Below are 27,466 nucleotides of genomic sequence, written 5' to 3'. Positions count from 1 at the left end.
GATTTAGACGCAGCTGTGTATTATTTGACAATTACATCACTGCCTCAGTCAGCCCAAGTGCAGGTGAGAAGACTTAAAGTCTGCTCAATGCCTGGCACCTCCAGAGAATTAACCCTGCCTGTCTGTGTGATCTGTTTAGATTGAGATGGCAATCTTAAAGTTCCCGTACGATTCGTGGGGTACTCCTTTCCAGCAACTCAAACAGGTGGTGGAAGAACCTTCTCCACAGCTTCCTGCTGACAGATTTTCCAAAGAATTTGTCGACTTCAGTGCCCAGTGGTAAGAGTTGGGAACGTCCCTCTCGTTTAGTAGTCTCTACCTCTTGGAGTTTCCCCCATTGTCTTTTGGAATTCACACAGAGTCGAGAAGTTGTTTTTCGCTTTGGACTGTTGATAAATCAGCACTGACCGTACTGTAGCATTTTAAAGTTTGCAGCGGCAATTTAGTTTTGTGTGAATGTATGTAAAGCAAAGGAGAGGCTTCCAGGTAAGTGCAAATTGAGCAAACTCTCCAATTACCTCAGGTATCATAGAATTTTACTGCACAAAAACAGGTCCATGCTGACCATGTTCAAAGTATACAGTATTTATTATCAAAGTGCATATATATCACCATATACGACCTTGAGATTCATTTTCTTGTGGGCACACTTAGTAAATCTAATAATCAATGAAAGACTGCACCAACAGGGCGGACAGCCAAATTGTAAAAGATGGCAACTGTGCAAATAAAAAAAAGAGGAGAAATAATAATAAGTAAATAAGCAATAAACATTGAGAACATCAGATGAAGAGTCCTTGATAGTGAGTCCATATTTTGTGGGAATATTTCAATGATGGGGCAAGTGAAGTTATCCCCTCTGACTCAAGAGCCTGATGGATGAGGGGTTAATAACTGTCCCTGAACGTGGTAGTGAGAGTGCTGAAGCTCCTATACCTTCTTGATGGCAAGCAGGACAGAGAAAGGAGAGCATAATTGGGTGGCGGGGGTCCCTGATGATCGATGTTGCTTTCCATTGACAATGCTCCATGTAGTTGTGTTCAGTGGCGAAGGCTTTACCTGTGATGAATTGGGCTGAATTCACTACTGTTTGTCAGATTTTCCATTCAAGGGCATTGGTGTTTCCGTACCAGGCTGTGATGCAGCCAGTTGATATATTCTCCACCACACATCTATAGAAGTTTGTCAGAGTTTTAGATGTCATGCTGAATTGCTGCAAACTCCCGAGGAAGTAGAGACGCTGTGGAGCTTTCTTTGTAATCATACTTACATGCTGGGCCCAGGACCAGTTCTCTGTAATGATAACACCGAGGAATTTAAATTTGCTGACCCTTTCCACCTCTGATCCCCTGATGAGGACTGGCTCATGGACGCCAGCTTCCTCCTCCTGAAGTCAATAATCACCTCCTTGGTCTTGCTGACATTGTTGTGGCACCACTCAGCCAGATTTTCAATCTCCCTCCCATAGGCAGATTTGCCACCACCTCTGATTCGGCCTACGACAGTGGTGTAGTCAGCGGACTTGAATATGGCATTGTAGCTGTGCCTGGCTTCACAGTCATAAGATGCCCCTCTGTTAGTGCCATTTGCCCAGACTTGGCGCATGTTCCTCTAAAGTTTTGAGTATAAACCTTTCCTATTTGTGTGCCTGTCCAAAAGTTGTTGAAATGTTGTTATTGTACCCGCCTCAATCACTTCCTCCAACTGCCCGTTTCGTATGCACACTGCCCTCTTTGTGAAGAAGTTACCCCTTAAGTTTTTTTTTAATCTTTCCCATCTCACTTTAAATCTGTATCCTCTAGCTTTTGGTTCACATTTCCTAAGAAAGGATTGTATGTATTCAGCCTATGTCTGCACCTCATGACTTTCTATACCTCTAAGGTCAATTGGTAGATGGAGACAGCGTCCATTAGGATGTTCAATAAAAGATAAAATGAGTGTCTTACTTTGTGCCCCCTTTTACCCCCTTCTCCTCGCCTGTCTATCATTTCTCTCTGGTGCCCTTCTTCCTTCCCTTTCTCACATAGCCTACTCTCCTCTCCTATCAGATTCAATCTTCTTCAACCCTTTACCTTTTCCACCTATCACATCTCAGCTTCTTCATGTCCCCCTCCCCAACCACCCACCTTTTCCTTCATCTGGCTTCACCTATCACCTTCTAGCTTACAGGCCTTCCCTCCCCCCGCCCCCCCCCCCATCGGCCCAAAACATCGACTGTCTATTCCCCTCTGTAGATACTGTCTGGCCTGCTGAGTTCCTCCAGCATTTTGTGTGTTACTCTAGATTTCTGACATTTGCAGAACCTCTTGTGTTTACTTTGAGCCTCATTCGTGTCTCAGGAATGAGGTTAAACCAAGACTTTGGACCAGTTCAGGAGGAGGTTGGTGAAGATCCTATTTACAAACCAATAGCTCAAGGGTTCCATTTAATATCAGGGAATGTATACAGTATACAACCTGAAATTCTTACTCTTCACAGACATTCATGAAACAAAAGAAAAACCCAAAGAGTGAATGACAGGAAAACGTTAGAACCCCAAAGCCCTCCCCCCGTTCCCCTCCCATGCGCAAGCAGCAGCAAAGCATCATCGTCCCCCTCCCTCCCCCCATTTGTACCAGCAGGAAGTATCAGTGCCCACCACCCACCAAGCAAGCAATAGTAAAGCCCCCAAGGAGCCCATGATCTACAGTCCAAAGCAGGGCACTCCAACACGCCACAGGCTCTCTCTCGCTTACAAGGGACAGAGAGGTGTCATCCTTTCCACAGAGAGAGGGAGCCCAACAGATGGCTGTTTAGATGTTACAGTCTGAGGCAATGCTTACTCGAGCTCACCTAACTCGAGAGCCAGCAGAATTTCCCCCACCCCCATCGAGAGAGAAAAAGCGATCACCTGAGTTCAGAAGCCTCCAACAGCCGCACCCGCTGTCTCAGTGTTCCAGTTGGCGGCACCAGCAAGGAATCGAGTCATTTGCAGGGGCCACTGAGGCCGTCTCCCTGAAGGCTGCTCCTGGTGATAGCAAGAATGCTAGGCCGCTCGGTCAGCTCCGGAAGTGGAAACCTACCTCCGCGTAGGACCGCATTTTGAGTGCAACCATAGATCACAGACTCTGACAGGATCCCAGCCACCTTGAAAAGGAAAAACGAGACATTAAGGAGAGCATTTTAAGCTGTTTTGCAAATGAGTTTGCAGAATTTTCACTCTGGCGCCATTTTAGCTCCCCCTCCTCTAGAAGTTCTCCACCTTCTTGTCAATGATTATGTTTTTTCCCTATTATTCAAAGATACAAAGTAGAGTTATTATCAAAATATGTTTACAGAATACAACCCTTGAGACTTATCCTCCCACAGGCAGCCACGAAACAAAGAAACACCATGGAATCCGTTCAAGAAAACATCAAGCAACAAACATATGAGAAAAAACCAAATTGCATGCATGGCAAAAAGCAAGCAAGCAGAACGTAGTATATCAAACATTTAACCAGGATCCAGTAGTTTTCAGTTTAGTTCAGTTCAGTGCTGTGCTGCTAGCTCACTGCAGGCCGCAAGGCAGAGCATTCTTTGCCGAATCGCTCTAGTCCATATCGATCGTCCCAATCAAACCGCTCAAAACCAGCAAAGGAAAAGAGTAACCAGAATCCAGAAATATATGCACCATGAACCTCAAAGTCCCTCAAAGCAAGTTCGCAGCCACGCTGATCAATCCTCACAGCATGGAACCCCAGCCTCCAGTACTTTCCTCCGACCGCAGCTAGCAAGAACAAGAGGAACACAGGCAGATGGTGCCAGATACCCACCCGTCCTACGCTCTTGTCCTTGTTGACTTCAACCCTGCTCGATGCCTCAGTCAGAGAGAAGCAATGGAGTCGATCAGGGGCTCGCACCCTGTCTCCAGGCGGCACACCCTCTCCAAACCTTGCTGAACCAGATCACTCACTCGGCACAAAATCTCACCATCCAAGTGTAACTCACATGTTCCAATCGCTTGCAGCTCAGCAGTAGAATTGTATTTGAAGAAGAAGTTTTGTGAGCTGTCTGTAGGACATTGCTGTTGGTTGTGTTGTTCGCCGGCACCGTCCTGCTCCAGTACACTGTTGGGTGGAAATTTGTGACAGTCATGGTTCCTCCACCATAGCAGTTCTGGAGTCCATCAAAAATCAGCAATGCAGATACTGGCAATCTGAAATAAAATTAGAAAATGCTGGAAACACTCAGTGGGTCAGGCAGCATCTGTAGAGGGAGAAACAGTTAACATTTTGGTTCTTGACGTTGTACAAAAAGGAATTTTTATTTTCATCGATCACTAAGGTCTTCTTGTACTGATGGAGGGAGGAATGTTAGCATGGACTTAGAAAATTCTTCTTTAGTTATTGTCATAAAGTCATGAATAGCCACTGGACTGCCAGGATAGCCAGCTAAGGTGATCATGGTGCAACGTTTGGCCAACAGAACAGTATCTTCATAGATTAATCAGTACTTCATGGTCCATTGAAAATAAATGCTATGGACATCAATGTTACTTATAAAAATTACATTTTTCATTGCTTGGTATCTGTAGAGGATATTTGCGGAATATAGATAGGATCAGTGCGCACGTCAAGAACTCGGGGCAGAGGTTTACAGGCAGAGTGGAGAGGTTCAAAACGAATCTGAGGAGGAACCTTTTGACCCGGTGAGTGGTCATTATATGGAATGAGCTGCCAGAGGAAGTGGTTGAGGCAGGTCCAATAACAACACTTCAGGCACTTTGGCAGGCACGTTGGTGAGGAAAGCTCTAGAGCAGGGGTTCCCAACCTGGGGTCCACGAACGCCTTGGTTAATGGTAGGGGTGTGTGGCTTATAAAGGGTTGGGAACCCGTGGTTTAGAGGGTGAGCCAAATGTTGGCAGGTGGGACTGGCTTGGACGGGAATCATGGCATGAACTATTTGGGCCGAAGAGCCTATTTCCATGATCTGTGACTGTGACTGTACAAGGGAAAAATATTGGAAACAATGGAATTGAAGAAAATGTGGATTAGATCAGATTAGCTGAAGAAACCATTTCTATGCCATAAATTTCTTGCTTCCATTGAATACTCTGTAGAATATAACAATGTAAATGTAACAGCTTTTCTCCCAGTTATTTCTCTTCACTGGAGAGGTTTCCTCTCAGCTGTCATGTTTGGTGTGAAGAGCATCCTTTTTCTTGGCAAATACATTTATACTTCTGGCTCTTCTTCAATGTGCTGATTTTAATGAATTCATTAAGTACATCGTATCCTTGTTGACAAGTTGATCTTTAGCACGTAGCTGAAAATAGTAAGGTTGTTTAATCCAGTTATGGAAAATACCAATGCCTCCAACTTTGTCTAATCCTGCTAAATTTAAAACAAAGGTCAGTATATAGCTTTGGTAGCTGTTGTGATTTTATTTAATGTCACAAATTTCAAGAAGCCTTTCACACAAAGATAAAGGCATTGATTCATGCATAATTTGCTTCTTTGCGCGTCATCATCATTATGTGCCATGTCGTATGATGTGGACAATCATCATCTTCCACCTGTCTGTAAACTGAGAACTTCTAATAAGCTCTTCAAAACTTTTGCCCATCCATTCCTTGATGTAACTCATGAATGTTATATCTAGAGAAAATAACCATCTAATTCTGTTTCAACTGCTCCTTTTGTGTATGTACGAAAATCAAAGTAGTCTGGTAGAGGACACAGCACTGGGCGAAACTATTAATATTTCAGCTTGAAGGGTCTCTCAATAATTTAAACTTTACCAGTTCTTTTAACGTTATAAGAAAAAAAATATATCTCTTGACACTCTAGAAAACCAGATGTGGAGTTAGAGAGTGTAGTAAACACAGAGGCTCTGCGGGTGCTGGAAACCCAGAACAACACTGACAAAAGTGCTGGAAGAGCTCAGCAGGTCAGGCAGCATCTATGGAATGAAATATGTAGTCCACGTTGACTGTTTATTCCCCTTCATAGATGCTGCCTGACCTGCTGAGTTCCTCCAGCGTTTTTTGTGTGTTGCTGAAGAATACAGTATTCGGAGGGGTGCAGTGTGAATGGAATTCTTGATGTTGCTTAGATTTCCATGTGGTCAGCGTGTGAGAAATACAAGAAATTAAACAAACAATAGGGATGGCTGACAGTAGATACTTAATGACTGATTTAGCTGTTGGAGCATCTGCTTTTGTGGTCACCTTTGGAAGGAGTAAGAGGCCTGTTCCTACTATCAGGGCAATCAAGAAACCTTTGGCCCAACCAGCAGCAATGGAGAGAGAATTGGCTTTGGAATCCATGCTGCATTGATGCGTTTTATTGAGAGGAGACCATCCAGGCTGACACGGGGCTGAACTTGCTCCGGAGGAAACTGGCTGAATTGATCCGTCACTGCTACTGCTCTTTATTTTCAAATAATGTCACTGAATACATAGACTCTGCACAAGTGCTCTTGTACACATTATGAGTACTTACGCACTAAGATACTTCATGTACCACGGCACTCAAATAATTTATTTGTGAATAATGTCGTAAATAGGTACATTTAATATCAAAGAACCTATGGTTTAGATATTAGATCCCTGTGATTTTTTTTTTCAGTAGTAACAATCCTATCAGAATTCTCCTTCATTCTGGAATCTTCTATCTCCTGTCTGCTTTGGTCTAGCCTCCTAATGAAAGTACTGTCAATATGATTCCGTATTGGATGTTAATTTGATATGGGATGTGTCCTATAATTGTGGAGTCCAGGTTCAGATGGCATTACCTCAGAATACAAGGGCATCTCTTTAGAGCAGAGATAAGTGGGAATTCCTTTAGGCAGAGTGTGGTGAACCTGCAGAATTTGTTGACAGAGACTGCTGTGGACGCCAAGTCATTGGGTATGCTTAAAGTGGAGGTTGATAGGTTCTTGCTCAGTAAGGGTGTCAAAGATTATAGGGAGAAGGCAGGAAAATGAGCTTGAGTGGGATGATAAATCAGCCATGATGGAATGGCGGAGCAGACTCGATGGGCTGAATGGCCTAATTCTGCTCTTTTATCTTACAGTCTTATGATTTTCTGGAGGCATACAGTTGTGCACATACTTCATGTGTTAGTTTGAAGTGCAACATTCTACCCATTTTCTGGAGGCATAAACACGGTGTATGGGAATAAGAGCAGAATGTAGATGAATTTTCGTCTCCCTTAACACTTTTTTCCTCAATTAAATTGTTTCTTGTCATTAGTGTGAATTTAGTGTTAGCCAATCTAAACTAAGCAGAAACATAACCTCGAATGGCAGCGACTTCATAGTTCTAATCAATTCCCAACCAACCTGCGGGGAAACTTCTTTAAATCGTTGTGAGAAAACACCCCAGCTAAATACGTAAGCAGAGAATTGTGATTTCATTTATTTAGCGACACAGTGCAGAGCTGGCTCTTAACCGCCCCCTTGGAGCCATGTCGCCCCTGCAATGCCTGACAACCCCTAATGCAATTTAACCCTAATGCAATCACGGGACAATTTACAATGACCAGTTAACCTATCCGGTACGTTTTCAAGTCAAGTCAAGTTGAGTTTATTGTCATTTCGACCATAAGCTGCTGGTACAGTACAAAGTAAAAATGGAACAACGTTCCTCCAGGCCCCTGGTGCTACATGAAACAACACAAAACTACACTGGACTATGTGAGACAGCACAAGGCTACACTGGACTACATAAAACAACATTTGAAAAAAAAACTGCGCTAGACTACAGACCTGCACAGGACTACATAAAGTGCACAAAACAGTGCTGGGCAGTACAATAATTAATAAACAAGACAGGCACAGTAGAGGACAAATTACAATATAATAATAAATGATGTAGATGTCAGTCTAGACTGAATATTGAGGAGTCTGATGGCTTGGGGGAAGAAACTGTTGCACAGTCTGGTCGTGAGAGCCCGAATGCTTCAGTACCTTTTGCCAGATGGCAGGAGGGAGGAGAGTTTGTGTGAGGGGTGTGTGGGGTCCTTCACAATACTGTTAGCTTTGCGGGTGCAGCGTGTGGTGTAAATGTCTGTAATAGCGGGACGAGAGACCCCGATGATCTTCTCAGCTGACCTCACTATCCACTGCAGGGTCTTGCGATCCGAGATGATGCAATTCCCGAACCAGGCAGTGATGCAGCTGCTCAGGATGCTCTCAATACAACCTCTGTAGAATGTGGTGAGGATTGGGGGGGGGGGGGGTGTTGGTGGGAGATGGACTTTTCTCAGCCTTTGCAGAAAGTAGAGGCGCTGCTGGGCTTTTCTTGGCTATGGAGCTGGTGTTGAGGGACCAGGTGAGATTCTCTGCCAGGTGAACCCCAAGAAATTTGATGCTCTTAACGATCTCAGCAGGGGAGCCGTCAAAGTTCAGTGGAGAGTGGTCGCTCTGTGCTGTCCTGAAGTCAACAACCTGTTGACTTCAGGAGACTGTGGGTGGAAGGCGGAGGACCCGGAGCAAACCCACGTGTTCTGCAGGGAGGATGTACGGAGGCTGCTACAGAGTGCAGCCGGCATTGAAGTCCAAACTCGGGAACCTCCGAGCAGTGATAGCCTCACGCTGGCTGCTATACTGTCGAGGATTTGTACAGCAGCCAGTTAAAGTGAGCCAGCACCCAGCAACACTCAAGGACCTCAGTACCCCATTTATAGGTTAGCTTCAGTGAACTACAGTGACTGCAGGGATGTGGTTTTGAGGTTTCAGCTGCTGTAATACATATTATTAGGAGACAAAGTGAAGATATGTAGAGCTCAGCTCAGCTGTTATGCCCATTGCTCAGCATCTGTGAATCACTACTTAACTGTGCAGATAAATCTCACACAGCCATGTGCAATCGGTTAGCAACCCCTTGTGATGTGAGAAAGGTCCTGACATCTTCAGAAAGAAAACAACAAGGTTATGAAGATCACATTCTTCCAGTGCGGCAAGTAACTCTTGTGATCTTTTGCAATCATTTTGTAAAACAAACTTCAAAATAATGTGAACTACAACTATTCGCGGTGGACATAGTCCAAAACAAACTGTCCTTCCACCTTCACTGGAAAATTAGGTTCTGAAAATAAAAGTCCCACACAGTTCATTTTTCCATCTAAATTTCAAAATACAGATGGGCTTGGGATAGTGACACAGCCACAATCACGCTGAATTTTGAGTTCCTGACAGAAAATCAGTGTTTGGAGCCGATCAAGTGAATTAAAACAGGTGTGAACACATGCACATCCGTCATTAATGAATGTCCTAGTTAAACAATACCTGAGGTCTGAAATCCTCAATATTTTTTTAAATCACTCCCTGGACTGCCATTCCTCCCCTCCCATCTCTGTAATCATCTCCAGATTAGTAACTCTGGTCCCTAAAATCTTAGTTCTTAACCATGTCCACATTTAGTTGTTCCCTTTTTTTTTTGAATTTGATTCCACTTGTGTGAAAGTATTTGACATATTTATATGTTGAAGTTGCAAGTGGTAGTGTCGTGGTTGGCATGACGCCGTAGAGTATAGGCGGCCTGGGTTTGATTCCCGCTGCCACTGCTGGTAAGGAGTTTGCACGTTCTCTCCCTGACTGTGTGGGTTTTCTCTGGGTGCACAGTCCAAAGATTTAATTGCTCATTCTAAATTGTCCTGTTGTTAAGCTAGGATTAAATCAGGGATTGCTGGGTGAAGGGCCGGAAGGCCCTGTTCCACACTGTATCTCAATAAAATAAGTTTTAAAAAATAAAATAAATGGAAGTTGTTACTATGGATGGGCCTGCCTATGTGTGGAAGCTATTGTGTAAGTTAAGATACTATGGAATATGTAATAGTTTAGGCTACTTATTAATTGAAAAACAGCATTACTTACTTGCTGCCTGTTACGCTGCTGACATTTAGGGAAGCAATGAAGATCATCTTCTTTATTGTGCCCCAGGTGTGGTTCAGGGTCCTCGTTTCTGCCTCTGTGGTACGGTGCCAAGTTTTCTTTGGTCTCCCGCGTTTCCTCCGCCCTTCAGGGGTCCAACGAAGTGCTGTCCTGGTGATGGAGTTGTCCCTGGCCTCCCTTCTCATGATGTGCCCAATCCATCTCCAGTGTTTCCTCATGATGATTGTGGCCATGTCCTCCTGGTGACTCTGAAGGAGCAGGGCGTGGTCAGAGACTGATCTTAGCCAGGAAATACGGAGGATCTGCTGGGTACTTATGGTGTGGAATGTTGACAAGCTTGGCAAGGTCTCTCTCTGTTAGGCACCAGCATTCTGACCCATACAAGGGTGTGGACAGATCACAGCTGTGAAAAACAGCATATAATAGGATATGGCAGCATCTGTAGGAAGAGGTGCAGTCCTGACGAAGGGTCTCGGCCTGAAACGTCGACTGCACCTCTTCCTACAGATGCTGCCTGGCCTGCTGCGTTCACCAGCAACTTTGACGTGTGTTGCTTGAATTTCCAGCATCTGCAGAATTCCTGTTGTTTACAATAGGATATATACAGCTGATTTATGACCACAGGACTATAAGACATTGGAGCAGGATTAGACCATACAGGCAATTGAGTCTGTTTCACCATCCCATCACAGTTGATTTATTTTCCCTCTGAACCCATTCTCCTGCCCTTGATACCCTGACCAATCAAGGACCTATCAACCTCTGCTTTAAATATACCCAATGACTTGGCCTCCACAGCTGTCTGTGGCAATGAATTCCACAGATTCAAAGTTGAAAGTTCAAAGGAAGTTTATGATAATTTATTATCACCGTATACTACCCTGAGATTCATTTCCTCGCAGGTATTCACAGTAGAACAACGTAATACAGTAGAGTCAATGAAAAGCTACACACAAATACTGATGAACAGCCAATCTGCAAATGCAGAAAGGAAGCAAATAACAACATACATACAAAAAGACAAATAAATAAATGATACCGAGAACATGAATTGTAGAGTCTGAAAGTGAGTCCATAGATTGTGGAATCAGGTTAGTGTTGAGGTAAGTGAAGTTATCTAGGCTGATTCAAGAGCCTGATAGTTGAAGAGTAGTAACCGTTCCTGAACCTGGTGGTGTAGGTTCTGAGGCTCTTTTCCCTCCTTCCCAATGGCAGCAGTGAGGAAAGTGCATGGCGTGGATTGTGGGTGTCCTTGAGGATGACTGTGCATTTGTCTTTAAATAGGAAAGGGAATGCATACTAAACAATCACTGTGATGTTGTGGCATACTAATAACTGCAGTCCTTTAGCTATTGTGTTGTACTTCCAATCCTCAAGTGTATACCTTGATTGCTAAACTGCTTCAATCCATTTCTCTTGGACTTCCCTGTTTGCCATTGCATTATCTTGGACAGAGTTCTGTTGAGTGCCAACATGTCTGAATTCTGCATCATTAGGAGATATCTGATGTAACTGTAGTCAGCTTTGCTTCTGGGTTCATTGTAATATCATTTGGACTGGGCCTCAGTTGAGGTGAGTCTAAACAGCAGATCAAGAGCAAGATGAATTCATATCACCATTCACGACAAAACCTGACTTTGGTGTAGAGTTTCTGGGTCTACTGTGTGCATTGGGATCAGCTTTAGCAAACCACTACAGCTTGTATCTTGTAGAAGATCTTTAATCAAACCAAAACATTCTCAATGATGGAGGAACTCAGCAAGTCAGGCAGCATCTATGGAGACGAATAAAGACCTGACGTTTCGACCCGAGATCCTTCTCAGCCTGAAATGTCGGCTCTTTATTCCTCTCCGTAGATGCAGCCAGGCCTGCGGAGTTCCTCCAGCATTGAGAGTGTGTGTCTGTGTCTGGCTGGCTGGCTTGCTTTCCAGCATCTGCTGAATCTCTTATGCTTAAACCATCCTTGGGTGCTTTGTCATGCATTATTGAAACTCCCCAGGTGTAGTAGGATGGGTTTACTAGTGCTTTAAGAATTCGGTTAAAGGGGGAGAAAGGTGAGGGGAGAGATGGGAACCTGGGGGAGCTGAAAGTATAGTTGTTGATAATTGAACAGAGAAGATGGCAGATTCACAGGAAATTGGATCAAGGATCAGTTTTATTCACCATAAACATTTGCATGTGTTGGGAGTTTGCTGTGGTGTGTTGGCTTGACATGCAAAAAAAAAACACTATTCAGCAGTTATAAGGAATCAGTCAAAATTAGGTTTAATATCACTGGCATATGTTGTGAAATTTGTTAACTTTACAGCAGCAGTACAATAAAATACATGATAAATACAGAAAAAAGAACTGAATTATGGAAAGTGTATATCTATAAAAATGAGTAGCGCAAAAAAAAAACAAATAAAAAAATAGTGAGGCAGTTTTCATGCGTTCAATGTCCATTTAGGAATCAGATGGCGGAGGGGAAGAAACTATTTCTGAGTGGCTGAGTGTTGTGTCTTCAGGCTTCACTTTAACCTTTAATTTTATGTTTATATAAAAATAAAGTGCAGATGTGGAATAAAATGTGCATAAATACTTAAATGCCAGCTTGGATTTACAATGCAAAAAACCTAATAGAAAGTGGTTTAAGTGTTTACAGTGCACTTCACTGACAAGCGTAATAGATAGAGGGGGGTGGGGAGGGGCTGACTAGAATGGTTTATCTGATTAACTGCTGGGGGAGTTAAGATGGCATGAAGTTTTTGTTTTGATAGCCTTATAGCGCTTTTTTAGAAGGGAGCTTTTAGAAAAGGGAGTTTGCTCTGTGGGTAGTGTCCACAATGATTTATTTCCTCCCTACTTCTTTGGCTTTGACACACGTAATGATGGTAGACTGCAGCCATTGATCTTTTACTGCTACCCTGACAGCTGACTGTGAGAGGATGCTGCAGCTTATAACATTATGCACAGTATTAAAGGGCAGGGCTGCCTCAAAGGAATGGAATCATCTCTCATTGGATTCAGCCGACATCTGCAAATGTTGCTGGAAATTTAAATGTGGAAAGAAAGCGCTGGGAATGTTTTAAACACAAGCGAATCTGCAAGTACACGAAATCTTCAGCAGCGCACAAAATGTTGGAGGAACTCAGCAAGTCGGGCAGCAGCTTTGGAGGGGAATAAACATTCGATGTTTCGGACCAAGACCCTTCATCAGTACGGGAAAGGAAGCGGGCAAAAATCTGAGTAAGAAGATGAGGGGAGGGGTAGGAGTCAAAGCCGGCAGGTGATAGGTGGTCTTGTGTTTAGGGGAGATCTGATGGGAATATTTCACAGAGTCTGGTTGGGGTATGGAATGTACTGACTTTGGGGAAGTTTCTGTCATTGAACCATGTGATGTGGGTCTTCAGATTCCTGTGCCTCTGACCAGATAGCAGCAATGAGAAATGTGCATAGCCCAGATGATGGGGCTCCATTTTCCGCAATGGCCCCACCTGAGTCCGCGGGTCTCTGTAGTCCCTTGCATTCCAGTGCATTGCAGTTTCTATACCAGGCCCTGATGCCACTGGTTTGACTCGGTTGGATGTCAGGCTGGCAAAGGCTGTGAGGGAGTGGGGGTGGGAAGTACCAGAGAGATAATCTGTAATGATCAATAAAACAGTTGTTTAGAATCAAATGACCTTGCCTGGTGTCTCAGGGCTGGGTGTGTTTGCACCTGCGCTGCTCTCTGCCCCAACACACTTTCTCTGCCACCTGTCCCACACCCCTCCCACGGCGCTCCATGCTCGCCGTTTCCAACATCCTTTGCTCCTGCCAGATTTGTAAACTGGCTCTTCACTCCCTGTTGAGAAATTCAGTACTGTGCAAAAGTCTTGGGCACAGTATTTGTTACTGTCTTCAGTGACATGTTAAGTCTCCTTCAACTAACTGAGATTCCAGTGTAAGAGCCACATAGGATCCATCCTCACTCCTGTTTTCCTAGAACATTGAACAGTACAAGCTCTTCAGTCCACGATGTTGTGTTGACATTTTAACCTAGTCTAAAATCAATTAAACTTTTCCCTTCCACATAGCCCTCCAATTTTCTATCGTCCATGTGCCTACCTGTGAGCCTCTTAAATGTCCCTAATGTATCTACCTCTTCCATCACCACTGGAGGAACATTCCACGCATCCATCACTCTCTGTAAACAAAAAGTCAACAACAGCAACATACAATAACAGCCACAACAACTTGCCACTGAAATCCATTCCTCCAGTCCACCTTAAAATGATACCCCTAGGAATTAGTCATTTCTGTTCTGGGAAAAAGTCTCTGGCTATCCACTCGATCCATGCCTATTATCATATTGTACAGCTCTATCAAGTCACATATTATCCTGTTTCACTCCAAAGAAAAAAGCTCGCTCCAACTATTCTCGTAAGATATGTTCTCTTTTCAATTAGTGTCTGATGGGCCCAAGTCTTTGATATCCAAAGCACATGGGAAAAAAAAATGAAGCGAAGCTGCCATTCCTGGTCTTGCTGACATTGTGGATGGAGTTTCTGAGCAAAATCTGCCTAGAATGCCATGTATGGTTCTAAATCTACAAAGAAGTTTGTGCAGATTTGGCCTGTCATCTAATACTTTGACAAACCACTCTAGGTGCGCAGTGGAGAGTATCCTGACTGGTTGCATCATGGCCTGGTACGGCAATATCAATGCCTAACAACAGGAAAACGCCTACAAAAAAGTGGTAGATCTGGCCTAATCCATCAATGGTAAAGCCCTTCCCACCATTGGGCACGCCTACAAGATGCGCTGCCACAAGAAAGCAGCATCCATTGTCAAGGCTATGCTCTCTTCACAGTGCTGCCATCAGGAAGGAGGTAGAGGAGCCTTTGGTCCCACACCACCAGGTTCTGGAACAGTTACGACTCTTCAAACAACAGACTCTTGAACCAGTGTGGATAACTTCACTCACCTCATCTCTGAACTGATTTCACCTTCAAGGTGTCTACATCTCATGTTCTCAATATTACTTATTTACTTTTTTAAAACACATTTGCACAGCTTGTCTTCTTTTGCACATTGATTGTCAAGCTTAATGTGCAGTTTTTCATTGATTCTATTGTATTTGTTTGTTCCACTGTGAATTCCTACAAAAAAAAAGGAATCTCACGATAGTATATGGTGACATATACATACTTTGATAATAAATTTCCTTTGAACTTTGGAAACGTGTCAAAGGTTGTAGACATAGGCCAGATGGCATGGGTTTCAGCTCAACATCAGCAAGGAATGAGTGTGTCAGAAAGAACGAGACTTCTATTAATAACTGAAAAGCCCAATGAAGCCAAACCTGCCCTGAAATGCAAAGGCAAGGCTTGTTGTAACTGCTGATTGTATCTTGTATCGACAAGCATCCTTTCTCGACTGTTTTAGTACTGTGCAACCACTCAGTGACTTTTTATAGTGTTCCTGTAAAACAGCAGGCGACCTTGTAATTTATTGAGGATTTAATGGGAAGTTTTGCAACGGGATAAAATGGGATGAAATATCACAAGATTGTAAATAAGATACTATTGAGCTGTTCAGAGGACTGGGAGAAAGTAACTACATAAATCAGATCAGTTTTAATATCACCATCATATGTTGTGAAATTCTTTAACTTTATGGCAGCAGTACAGTGAAGTACATGATAGAGAAAATAATTGAATTATATTGAGTATATATGCTGTAGGTCTACTGAATAGTTAAAATGAGCAGTGTGAAAAAAACAAATAAAGAAGTAGTGAGGTAGTGTTGATGGGTTCAATGTCCATTTAGAAATCGGATGGCAGACGGGAAGAAGCTGTTCCTGAATCGCTGAGTGTGTGCCCTCAGGCTTCTGTACCTCCTACCTGATGATAGGAATGAGAAGAGGGTATAATCTGAAGAACAAGTGTCCTTGAATCAAGATAAATGGGGAAGTTTGTGTAAGGTGACATTTCATCAGGGTCCCAGCCAAATTGTCAACTGGTTACTCCTCTTCATAGATGCTGTCTGACCTGCTGAGCCCCCTTCCCGCCTTTTGTGTGGGTTGCTCTGGATTTTCAACATCTGCAGAATCTGAAGAGCCTTGGCTGGAACTGTTGACTGTTTATTCATTTCCATAGATGCTGGCCTGCTGAGTTCCACTAGCGTTCTGTGTCTGCTGCTCTGGACTTCCAGCATCTGCAGGATTTTGCGTGTTTATGATCTGCGGACTCTCTTGTGTTTGTGTCGTGTGGAATACTTTTCATGTATTGTGTTAAGTCTGGGGTGTCCTGCTGCTTTTGCATAAACTAAGATTTACAAGCTGGAGAACTGCCTGTGGAGGTGAGGCCTTATTGAAAGTGGGTAGGTGGGCAGGCTTGTAGGGTGCTGTAGTTCCAAAGATGAATGTTTCTTTAATATATAGTGTTAATAATTAGTGTAGAATGGGAGTAAGATGAAGCCAATGTCTTTGAAGTGGGGTGTAATAACGAAAGGTATTGGGATTTCTGCTTAGCCCAGGAGAACAGGGCTCCAAAAAATTACAGAGCATTTTCAGCACAGGCCCGCCCCGTCTATCATGCAAATCATCTCTCTCCAGACCTTCCCTCCTCTCTAAACTCAATTCCCATAATCTCGGGAAAGTTGCTAACATAATAGCTCCTAACACAGCCATTCTTGCTTCTCTCTTCTCACCCCCCCCCCCCCATCCTGTTGGACAGGAGATACTAAAGTCCAACTCAGGATACCATCTATCCTGCTGTTGTTAGGCTCTTGGAATGGATCTCTCCGCCAGTAAAAGATGCACTCTTGATCTCCCGAATTCTTATTGTCTTATGGTCTTATTGTGTATGTACTTCCTCTGTAACTGCAACACACACCGGTGCTGGAGGAACTCAGCAGGTCAGACAGCATTTATGGAGAGAGATGAACAGTCGCTGCTTCAGGCCGAGATCCTTCATAGACCTTTTATGATGCTGTCTGAGTGCCTGCAGCGTTTTTGTTTGTGTTGCTCAAGATTTCCATTGCTTCCAGCTAAACTGCAAACTGCAAACTTCCAATCAAAGTTTGCGCCTCATTGTTTTCTGTTATTTCTAAACCTAGTGAAGATGATGGTGAATGAGCAAGGCATAATGAAGGGCACTGGTCTCACCAAAGCATCACAGTTGGAAGTTCTCATCTTCTGCTTGAGAACACATGCTTCAGCTGCATAACACTTGGGAGTCTTAATGAAGATGGTCATCAAAGATTTTTGTTTAGATTATGAGGACACGCAGTCCTCTTTTATTGTCATTTAGTAATACATGCATTAAGAAATGATACAATATTCCTCCGGTGCGATATCACAGAAACACAGGACAGACCAAGACTGAAAAACTTAACGAAAACCACATAATTATAACATATAGTTACAACAGTGCAACAATACCATACCTTGATGAAGAACAGGCCATGGACACAGTAAAAAAAGTTCGAAGTCTCTGGGAAGTCCCACATCTTACGCAGACGGGAGAAGGAAGAAAACTCTCCCTGCCATGCCCGACCACAGGACTCTGAGTCGTCCGAAAACTTCGAGCCTCCGATCAGCCCTCCGACACCGAGTACCGAGCACCATCTCTGCCGGACACTTCGACCCCAGCCTTGGTCGCCAGCAGCAGGCAAAGCCGGGGATTTTGGGACCTTCCCTCCGGAGATTCTCGATGCACAGTAGCAGCGGCAGCGAACCGGGTATTTCAGAAGTTTTCTCCAGATGTTCCTCTGCGCTTCTCAAGTCTGTCTCCATCAAATCAGAATTGCGCACGGCATCCTACTTACAAATACGATATAATTTCACCGGAGAGTTGCGCGCGCTGCGTTTACCCTGCAAATAATAAAGTACAGGTGACTGGGGTGTAGACCAGATGCCTGCTCCAAACTTATCAAAGTTCAAAGAAAGTTTATTATCAAAGTGCCCATACTATACCATATACCACCTTGAGATTCTTTTCCTTGTAGGCACTTGCAAGAAAACTAATGATATACATTAAAATTTTATGAAAGACACTTTCTGTAGACTTTTTTGTTTCTGTTCCTGGTGGACTAGTTAGCGTAAGATCTGGCATGGAGATGAATTGCTGGATTAATATCCAGGGACCTGGACTCCTCTGATTCAGAATCATGGGTTCAAATCCCACCATGACTGCTGGGAAATGTAACTTAAAATAAATATCTATATGGAATTCGTTACCTCAACAACACTCCAAATGTAAAACAGTATATCAGTGTAAAAAAAAACCTGATTTGATTCAACTAATGTTGAAATGAGGAGAAATTTCTTTAGTCAGAGAGTGGTGAATCTGTGGAAGTCGTTGCCACAGGCGGCTGTGGAGGCCAAGTCGTTGGGTATACTTAAGGCAGCGGTTGATAATTTCTTGGTTAGTCAGGGTGTGAAGGGATATGGGGGCAAGGCAGAGGACTGGGGATGAGAGGGAAAATGGATCAGCTGTGTTGAAATGATGGAGCAGACCTGATGAGCCAAATGGCCTAATTCTCCTATATCTTATGGTCATACGGTCATGCCTTTCAAAAAGGAAATTTTCCATCGCCACCCAATGTGTCCTGTCTGATTCCAGACCAATGAACTTGTTTGTCTGTTAGATTCTTCCTTGGGTCAGGAGAAATAATGGATGGATTAAATAGCTTGTCTTGTCTGTGATGTCCACGTTCCCATGAGCAAATAAATATATACGAAAAAACAACTCCCCACCTGTCCCTAGTTACTTGGGAATTTTTGATGTTCCCTATGTCCTACTTGGCAGCAAGTGAAGGATTACTGGCCTACAGCAGCGTTAGTGGGAATAAAAAAAGTTCTGGGACTTGCAGAGAATTGCCGGCAATTCTGTGCCGGGCTGTGTAAGTTGCCTACTCGTGTAAGGTGATTTGCGCCTGCTGCACGATTGTGGGTCTGTGTCTTGGAGGGGAACTTGTGGGTGGCGGTGTTGCTGCAGTGCTTTTTGTAAATGGTGCATAGTGTGACTTATTGTGTCTGGCTTCTACAACACATTGTCTGAGAATCAGGGTTGTGAAAATGAGCAGCTTGGAGCAACGGAGCAGCGGAGAGAGCAAAACAAGCTGTTACAGACGGCTGTTCTCTTCCTTGTTTTCCTTCTGCCTTATTCCATGTCCTCATATGGCAAAGAGAGGAGTCTCTTCAGCCCACGCAGTTGATACTAGCTGGCAGAGTAATTTCCATTTCTAGGGGCAACTTACAATGGCCAAGCAACCTAACAACGTCCCATGTCTTTACCTGCAGGTAAGAGTTGGTAGTAAAGAAAGCTACTACAATCTTAAGAGAACTAGAACATAAAATCAAGAATGTACTTGTGAGGCTCTATAAGACATTGGTCAGACCCCATTTGGAATATCACAAGCAAGTTTGGACCCGTAGGCTTGGTGTGCAGGAGTTCATGAGGTCACAAAGAGACTGGCTTGACTTAATGACTGAACAGCAAAGGAAGGATGTGTTAGTCCTGGAGAGGATCCAGAGGAGGTTCACAAGAATGATCTTGGGAATGAAAGGCTTAACCTATGAGGAGCATTTGATGCCTCTGGGCCTCTACTCGATGGTGCTCAGAAGGATGGGGGGAGATCCCACTGAAACTTACTGGATATTGAGAGCCTTATAGCGTGTATGTGGAGAGGATGTTAACATTGTAGAAGTGTCTACGATTTGAGGGCACGGCTTCAGAATAAAGGGGTGACCCTTTAAAACTGAGTCGAGCAGAAATTTCTTCAGCCAGAGAGTGGAATTTGCTGTTACAGACGGCTGTGACAGTCAACTCGATGGGTGCAGAGATTGATACATGTTTGATTGATAAAGGGGTTAAGGCTTATGGGGAGAAGATGAGAGAACGCTGTTTTAAAAAAAAACTTGAATGGTGGAGAAGACTGGATGGGCTGAATGGCCTAGTTCTGCTCCTACGTTTGGGAGGAAACTATTAACTGGTAGGAAACCTACATAGTCACGTAAAAGGCATAAACTCCACGCAGACAGCATCAGAAGTTGGATTGAAACCAGATTTCTGGAACTTTGAGATAGCAGCTCGACTATATCTGTGCCACTACATCACCCACCACATCTCCCCACCAGCTCCCAAGTAATGTTGAATATACTTCGGATATTTAAAAGAAAACTTCATTGTCTGGTAACTAGCATAGTTTAACCTTGCCACTGCATATAAAAATGCTGCTAACTACATTTTAATTTAAGTGTTGGAGGTGATTGCTTTCCAGCAGAAATTTACCCCTTTGATAACTACCCTTGTAGCATGTGCATTTGTAACTCTGGTTGGGTTTATTAAAGTCAGTGGGATGAAGTTTAATCATTAAATGAGGTTCAGAAGTGGAGGTTTGTTATTATCTCGGGATCGTGAAAACTGGAAATCATTAATATGTGATTGGTGGAATCTGAGGCAAGGTACTTCGTTAGTAAGAAGTTTCTAGTTATCTGAATTACCCTTTGAACTGGGAAGATTCAGTGTCCCAGTTTCCCAGGTGATGAAGAAAAATTAACTTAGTTATTATTTCCACTTGTTGCTTTTGAAAGACAGGCATTCCTGAAGTAGTAATACTTTTTCTGATTTATGGAAACCTGCCACTGTTTTCATGAATGGACACTTCATTTTGAGCTGCCGTTTTCTGGATAGATATCATGAGCGAGCAGTGCAGGATGTGTGTGTGTGCACATCCTCCGCCATCAGTACTATGGCTGGTACAGAGAAGGAAATTCATTATGCCAGTTTACTTCAAACTCCCATCCCACCTTCACTGAAACTAGAAGCCTTTTCATCTTTGTCTCTGCAGTCCTTTTACAAAAACTCGGGCAGGCAATGAGGTCAGATTGTTTCCTGACTAAAAGAGAGGTATTAAATCAAAAAGTCAAGCAAATATAATCAAGAATACATAAATCAAGTTATGGTCATTGACTCTGTACACGTTTTGGTATCTGTTCTTATTTCAACTCGAAGAGTACACACATCACTCAATGTTGTGCCTCAAGTTAAATATGCTGCTGAAAGATCTCCGGCTGTTTAATAACCGGCTGTGGTACTTCCACCCTTATCGTTCATTTTAGGTCCTTATGTCCTTGACCCCTGTGGTCAGGGCACATCACTATCTGTACTCACGTCAGTGACAATGGGAATGGACAGTGTTGGGTTCATCGTATTTCCTTTGCACTTTAGTCTCCTCGTGTTTGTCTCCTTCCTTCTCTTTGATCATCCATTTAGCTTTCTTTTTGTCACATAGTCTGACAGAGAGCTATTTATCCTATGCAATTCCTTCATTTTGATCTGAAGATGATTTGTATCCCTGTGTGTTTTTCACTCTTTGCAAATGAGGACGTTCCTAGCAAAATGCACAGAGCAAAAGGAAGGAACTTGACTAATTTGAATAATTCTCCCTGTGAGTTGAAGTTGTCTTCACCAGAATAGAAGCTACTCAGAATGACAAGTGTTTTATAAATGCTGGCGTAAAGTGCTAGACATTCTCAGCAAGTCGGGCAGTATCTGTGGAAAGGGAATCAGACTTAATGTTCCAGGTTGAACAAGACAGGTTTTAAGTTGCATAGAGGTTGGAAGAGGGATGATGTGAGAAAGGGACCCTCTCTGATCGGATGAGGTCAGCGTGGATGGAATGAGGCCAGTGTTGATGGGTATGCTGTTTCCGACATCATCTACTTTTGAGAGATTAATAAGGGTGCTTGGAGAGAGGGGAAATAAAGAAATTGATACATTGAAGTCTTTTTTTATTGAGATACAAGGTTCTTCCAGCCCCTTGAGCTACGCCACCCAGCAACCTCCCAATTTACTCCTAGCCTAATCACAGGACAATTTACAATGACGAATTAACGTAACAACCGGCACGTCTTTGGACTATGGGAGAAAACCGAAGCATTCAGAGGAAACCTACACAGTCACAGGGAGAATGTACAAAGTCTTTACAGGTAGCAGCAGGAATTGAACCTGGGTCACCTGTACTGGATAGCGTTGTGCTAACCACTATGCTACCGTGCCGCCCCAAACTTAGTGAGTTACAGTGTTGAATTGGCTCTTCGAGCCACGCTGCCTAGCGATCTCCCAATTTAATCCCAGTCTAATCATGGGACAATTTACAATGACCAATTAACCCACCAACCCCCTATGTCTTTGGTCGGAGGAAGAAAACGAGAACACCCAGAGGCTTGCGGCTAAGGCTGCTCATGGGAAAAGCTTCAGGAATAAACCCCGAGGAGAACACCCAAGGCATGTCTACGTTGAGTTCAACACTGACTGGCAACTCGTGATGCTGCTGGTGCCAAACTGTATCGGTTTCTGCTGTTGCTTTGGATTAATTGCCTGCACGGAGAGGGGGAGCCTGCTGCATAGGCATCAGCTTGCTCCCCATGTCGTACTGCCCTAGCTTGCTTATCACGTAGACAACTGGGAACCAACATCCGTGGTTGACCCTGACCAATGGAGGCCTTCGTGAATTGAAAGTGGGAGGTGGCTGGCTTTTTAGCTACTGGGTGGGGGGAGAATCTGCTTTCTCTGACTGAACTGCAAGAATGCTGGTCTTCTGGTTTATTTAGGGGTATGATTCAGATAGTGCAGATGTGATGCATCTTTAAATGTGACCAGCGAAGAATGTTTGAGAGCACAGACAGATGTGTCAGATGAGATCAGTGCTGTAAAATGTGAGGTGATAGATCTAGTGGAATGAATGAGAAGTACAAGACATTTTAATGGAATGAATGAGAAGTACAAGACATTTTAATAGGGAGACAGTGACGCAGCAAAGGAGGAGAGATGCGTTTCACAAATCATTAAAGGCGAAAGGGCAGGTTACCAAAGTTGTGAATCAACACGGGATCCTGGGTTTCATTGCAGAGGTATTACAGTAACACTAGCTCGGCTGAAGGTTATTCAGATACAGTGATTGTGCGAAGCCTTTGCGGGATCTGCAAGAGTGAATTAGTGGGGTGGTTCCAGGAAGGCGTAATTTGTAGTGATTCATGTTATGATGTGCTTCTGGTTTCTGCTTACTCTTTTTAAAACATTTTTACTTTGTGCCATTTTGATTGGGGTTGCAGTCAACAAACGACACAGCGCTAAACTGAACTGAAATAAACTGAGCATTCCTGGACTGTTGATGCTTCATATTCTCTACCTGCCGCTCTTTTTTTTTGCCGCTTGCATGATTTGTTCTTATTTTTTTGCATGTTAGGAGTTTGATGTTTTCCTCCAAACGAGTTCCACAGTGTTTCTTTGTTTTGTGGCTCTGTGGGAACACGAATCTCAGGGTTGTATACTGCCTGCATACTTTGGTAATAAATGTAGTTAGGAACAGGGAAGGATGAGAAGAGATTTGGAGAGATGTTTAAAATGATGAGGTTGGAGTGCTGAGGGGTAATGCTGGGAACGGCGGGGGGGGGTGCAAAGTGATCTATTTAAAAGATGAATCAGGTTCAGATCTGCTGTTGTCTGTAAGGAGTTTGTACATTCTCCCTGTGACTGTGTGGGTTTGCTCCAGGAGTTCGAGTTTCCTCCCACATTCCAAAATCGTAAAGGGTAAGCAGGTTAATTGGTCACATGGACGTAATTGGGTGGGGGGGGGGTGCAGGCTCATTGGGTCTGTTATCCTGCTGTATCTCTACATAATCTAAGTAGATAGAGGGCAAATGGTTTTCCTAATCAGGTGAGATGGTTAGCGATGGAAATGTCATCCCTGCTAGGGCAGAGGAAATGAATTTGGTAGAAAATTTGCAATGAGAATGAGATAAATATTTGAAGGAGAAAACATTGCAACAATGTGGACGTAAGAGTGGTGAGGTTGAGAGTACACTGGAGAGGGAGAAGGTATAGGTCGCCCTGTCCCGTGGTTCGATAGTCTTTGCTCCTGCCAGTCAACCTGGGTGCAGCATCATCTCAGAACGTTTTGCCCAAACCAGTGGCAGCCCCTGAAGCTCAGATCTTGATCACCAGTCTTCTGGGGATTCAGGATTGATCGCCTATTGACCAGCAGGGAGCCCGATCTCAGTCACAACCCGTGACGGACGTGTAACACAGCATTTCACTAACTCTGATGTTTCCATTTTCTTTGCAGTTTAAAGAAGAACTCCAAAGACAGACCAACATACTCAGAGCTTATGGTAAGAACCCCCTGACTATGTACATGAATTGCATTTCTTTAAGTGATTCCTACAGTTCTAATGATTTCAGTTAACAGACAGATTTGAGAGTAATAAAGATCTTTTAGCTAAACTGAAGCATTACCTCTGTTTCCCTTTCCATATAATTCAGACTTACCTTCTGTCACAGAGTGTTGTTATTCTCACCACTTGCAACTGGTACATTAATGTGCTGTTGAAAAGGAAAGCAAGCTTTTCTGAATGCCATTGGACGGGTTATCCATAAGACAAAGGAGCTGAATGTAGCCACTTGATCGGCTGATTTACTATCCCTCTCGACCCCATTCTCCAGCTTTCTCCCCATAATCTTTGGCGTCCTGACTAATCAAGAATCTATCAACCTCTGTTTTAATTATACCTGATGACTTGGCTTCCACAGCCGCTGTGGAATTACACAGGTGCACCACTGGCTAAAGAAATTCCTTCTCGTCTCGGTTCTAAAGGGATGTGCCTCTATTCTATGCACTCGGGTCTTTGTTAAACGTGCTGTGTGAATCAGTGGTACTGTTTCCTTATGGCATTAAAATTAGTCCCATTTGAACAGTGTCTGGAGCTGGAAAGACTACAGACAAGCTGAACCTGCTCGAGTTGGTTCGCTTTTCCATTGCTCTGTGGGTGGTTTTCAGTGGATGGGATCTTCCAAAGAAACCACGCAGATATCGCTCGAGGGGTTTATTAGTTTTAGGCCTATTTTATACACAATTTGGCTTCTAGTCACATAACAGCCATGACCAAGAAAGCACACCAGTGTTCTACTTCCTCAAGAGACTGAACAAATTCATCATGTCACCGGTGAGATTCACCAGCTTTTATAAATGTACAGTAGAAACCCATCTGGATGCACCATGGTTTGGTATGGAAACTCTGTCTGAGACGGCAAGGGACTGCAGAGAGTGTATGAGGATACAGTTGAGTGCATCATGAAAACCAGCCCTCCTTCCATAGACACTGCCTCCTCTTCTCGCTGCCTTGGTTAAGCAGGACCCCAACCACTTCTGCAACCTCGCTTTGCCCCCTTCCCACTGGACAGAAGATAGGAAGGCCTAAGAGCACAATCCACCAGGCCCAAGAACAACTTATGTCCCAGTGTTATAGGACTATTGAATGGTTCCCTTGTATGATAAAATAGTTTCTTGACCTCACAGTCTAACTTGGATGGCCTTTGCACCTTGTTATCTGCCTGCACTGCACTTTCTCTGTAACTGTGTTACTTCACCCTGCGTAAGTAATTTGACAGGTTGATTAACTTCTGAAGAGACACACTGCCCACCATTTTGACGTGACAGATAATGAGGCAGCAGGCTTCCACTGCAAGACACTGATTCCTCTCTATATCTGAGCAGTGGAGAAAGGCGGTACCATTGAGCTGTCCTGAGCACTTATGGTAATGTTTTACCAGCAATCATGAAGTCCTGATCAATGATTGGTTTGGTTAGTCTTTGTTTATGCCTGGTTAGTTGGTGTAAGATCTGTTTCTGTGCTGTATCGATGATCCAATGAAATGTTAATTAAAGTTGAAGGTAAAAATTTATTATCAAAGTACATATATGTCACTATGTACAACCCTGAGATTTATTTTCTTGTGGGCATACTCAATTAGAATAATAACCATAATCGAATCAGTGAAAGACAACACCAACTTGGGCAAACACCACTGTGGAAAAGACAAGAAAATGTGCAAATGCTAAAAGAAATAATCAATAAACAATAAGTGTTGAGAACATGAGATGAAGAGTCCTTGAAAGTGAGTCCATAGGTTGTGGGAACAGTTCAATGTTGGTGCAAGTGAAGTTATCTCCTTTGGTTCAAGAGCCTGATGGTTGAGGGGTAATAACTTTTCCTGATGCTAGTGGTGTGAGCCCTGAGGTGCCTGTACCTTCTTGCTGATGGTTACAGCGAGAGGAAAGAGAAGATGATGGATGCTGCTTTCCTGTCATAATTAGTTGAACTTACAGCACATTTATAAATAGAAAAAATACTTCCCTTGTCTTGTGATTTATGAATAAAAAGGAAAGGTGCGTTGTATCCGGAGTTTCTCCGGTTCCGTACGAGGCAAGCTACAGCAGTGGTTTGCCAAATTACTGAATTTGTTACTATGAATAAATTACTAAATTACTGAAAATCCCAGCCATCCAGTAAGTTAACATGTGACTCAAAGGGAGATCATGTCCGCAGAGAGTTGCTGGGTTTGCGACTAATAATGTTGTGGCTTTCCTACTCTGTACACAGTTATAATCTGCGTTAGCACTTGACCAGAAATATATTGCAACAGATGTCCCAGGTGATGGGAAAAAGCAAGCATACCATTTCATCTGAAAGAACGCTCTATGCTTAGAAGAGTATATTGTTTTACAAAAATGTTGACTTGTGGTCTCAAAGGAAAATAAATGTTTGAGACTGTCTTGATTAGGGGTTATGAACCCAGTGCTGCTTGGGACACAGAGCCAGATGTTGCTACGAGCATGTAACAGAACCTGAATCCCCTGCCCATGCAACTCAGAATATGGTTTCTGGTCATTTTACATCAGCCTGTTCCATCTCAATACTTTATCATATTTTAGTTTAATTACTTTAATTAGACCACACTTGGAATATTGCGATCAGTTCTGGTCACCTCATTATGGGAAGGATGTAGAAGCTTCAGAGAGGGCGCAGAGGAGGTTTACCAACATGCTGCCTGCCCGGATTAGAGAGCATGTTTTATGAGGATAGGTTGAGCTGACTAGAGCGTTTCTTTTCGGAGTGAAGGAGGATGAAAGATGATTTGATAAGATGGTAAGTGGCGTAGATAGAGGGGACATCCATCTCCCTTTACCCAGGGTGCAAAGGGGCATAACTTTAAGGTGATTGGAGGAAAGTATAGGGGGAATGTCAGAGGTAAGTTTTTTACACAGAGAGTTTCTTTTACATGGAATGCCCTGCCAGGGGCGGTGGGAGAGACAGGTACACCGTAGGCCGACAGGCTTGTACTTTGCTGTGGTGTTTATGCTCTATGTACGAAATGTAGCAACGCAAAACAAATTTAACAATAATGTTTTAATTTATTTTATGCAAGTATTTCTTAAAATGGTTTATGATTTGTTTAAATTTTACAGACCATTCCTCTTTTATGGCTGTTCAAGTAACAGATACAGACCCGTAGAGAATTCAGAAATCACCTCCTGAAATTTTGAGATGCGGAATAAAATACAATCTCATGAAATTTCTATCTTAGAAAGAGTAAATAAGCACAAAATTTATTTGTTTCTCAGCATTTCTTGATGCGGATTTGCATTAGGGATCATTATTTAGAAACAAGCACTGCCAAAATGCAAGAGTTGCTGATTCATGGACATAATTACTGTGATGGTTCTCGTGCTTGGCTTCGGTTTTAATCTTACATCTTCTGGCAACTCATTCCTCTGCACACCGTCCTTTGTATGAAGA

General features: G+C 43.3%; 1 protein-coding gene across 2 annotated transcripts in view; it reads left to right on the top strand.

Moving 5' to 3' along the window:
- The window catches only part of map2k6 (mitogen-activated protein kinase kinase 6), a 128,108-nt gene that overhangs the window by 93,615 nt on the left and 7,027 nt on the right, over positions 1–27,466 (top strand). Inside the window, exons 10-11 of one of the 2 annotated variants that reach the window (XM_072242155.1) lie at positions 140–279; positions 23,956–24,001. In XM_072242155.1, the coding sequence (XP_072098256.1) occupies positions 140–279; positions 23,956–24,001 (186 nt within the window). Of the gene's footprint in view, positions 1–139; positions 280–3,348; positions 3,478–23,955; positions 24,002–27,466 lie in introns of those variants that run through there. The other variant, XM_072242156.1, reaches the window with a different exon arrangement.

Source organism: Mobula birostris, chromosome 24 (genome assembly GCF_030028105.1).
Source record: "Mobula birostris isolate sMobBir1 chromosome 24, sMobBir1.hap1, whole genome shotgun sequence".
Lineage (NCBI taxonomy): Eukaryota > Metazoa > Chordata > Chondrichthyes > Myliobatiformes > Myliobatidae > Mobula > Mobula birostris.
Note: the sequence above shows the minus strand (reverse complement) of the source record. Positions and strands in the feature narration are given on the sequence as shown.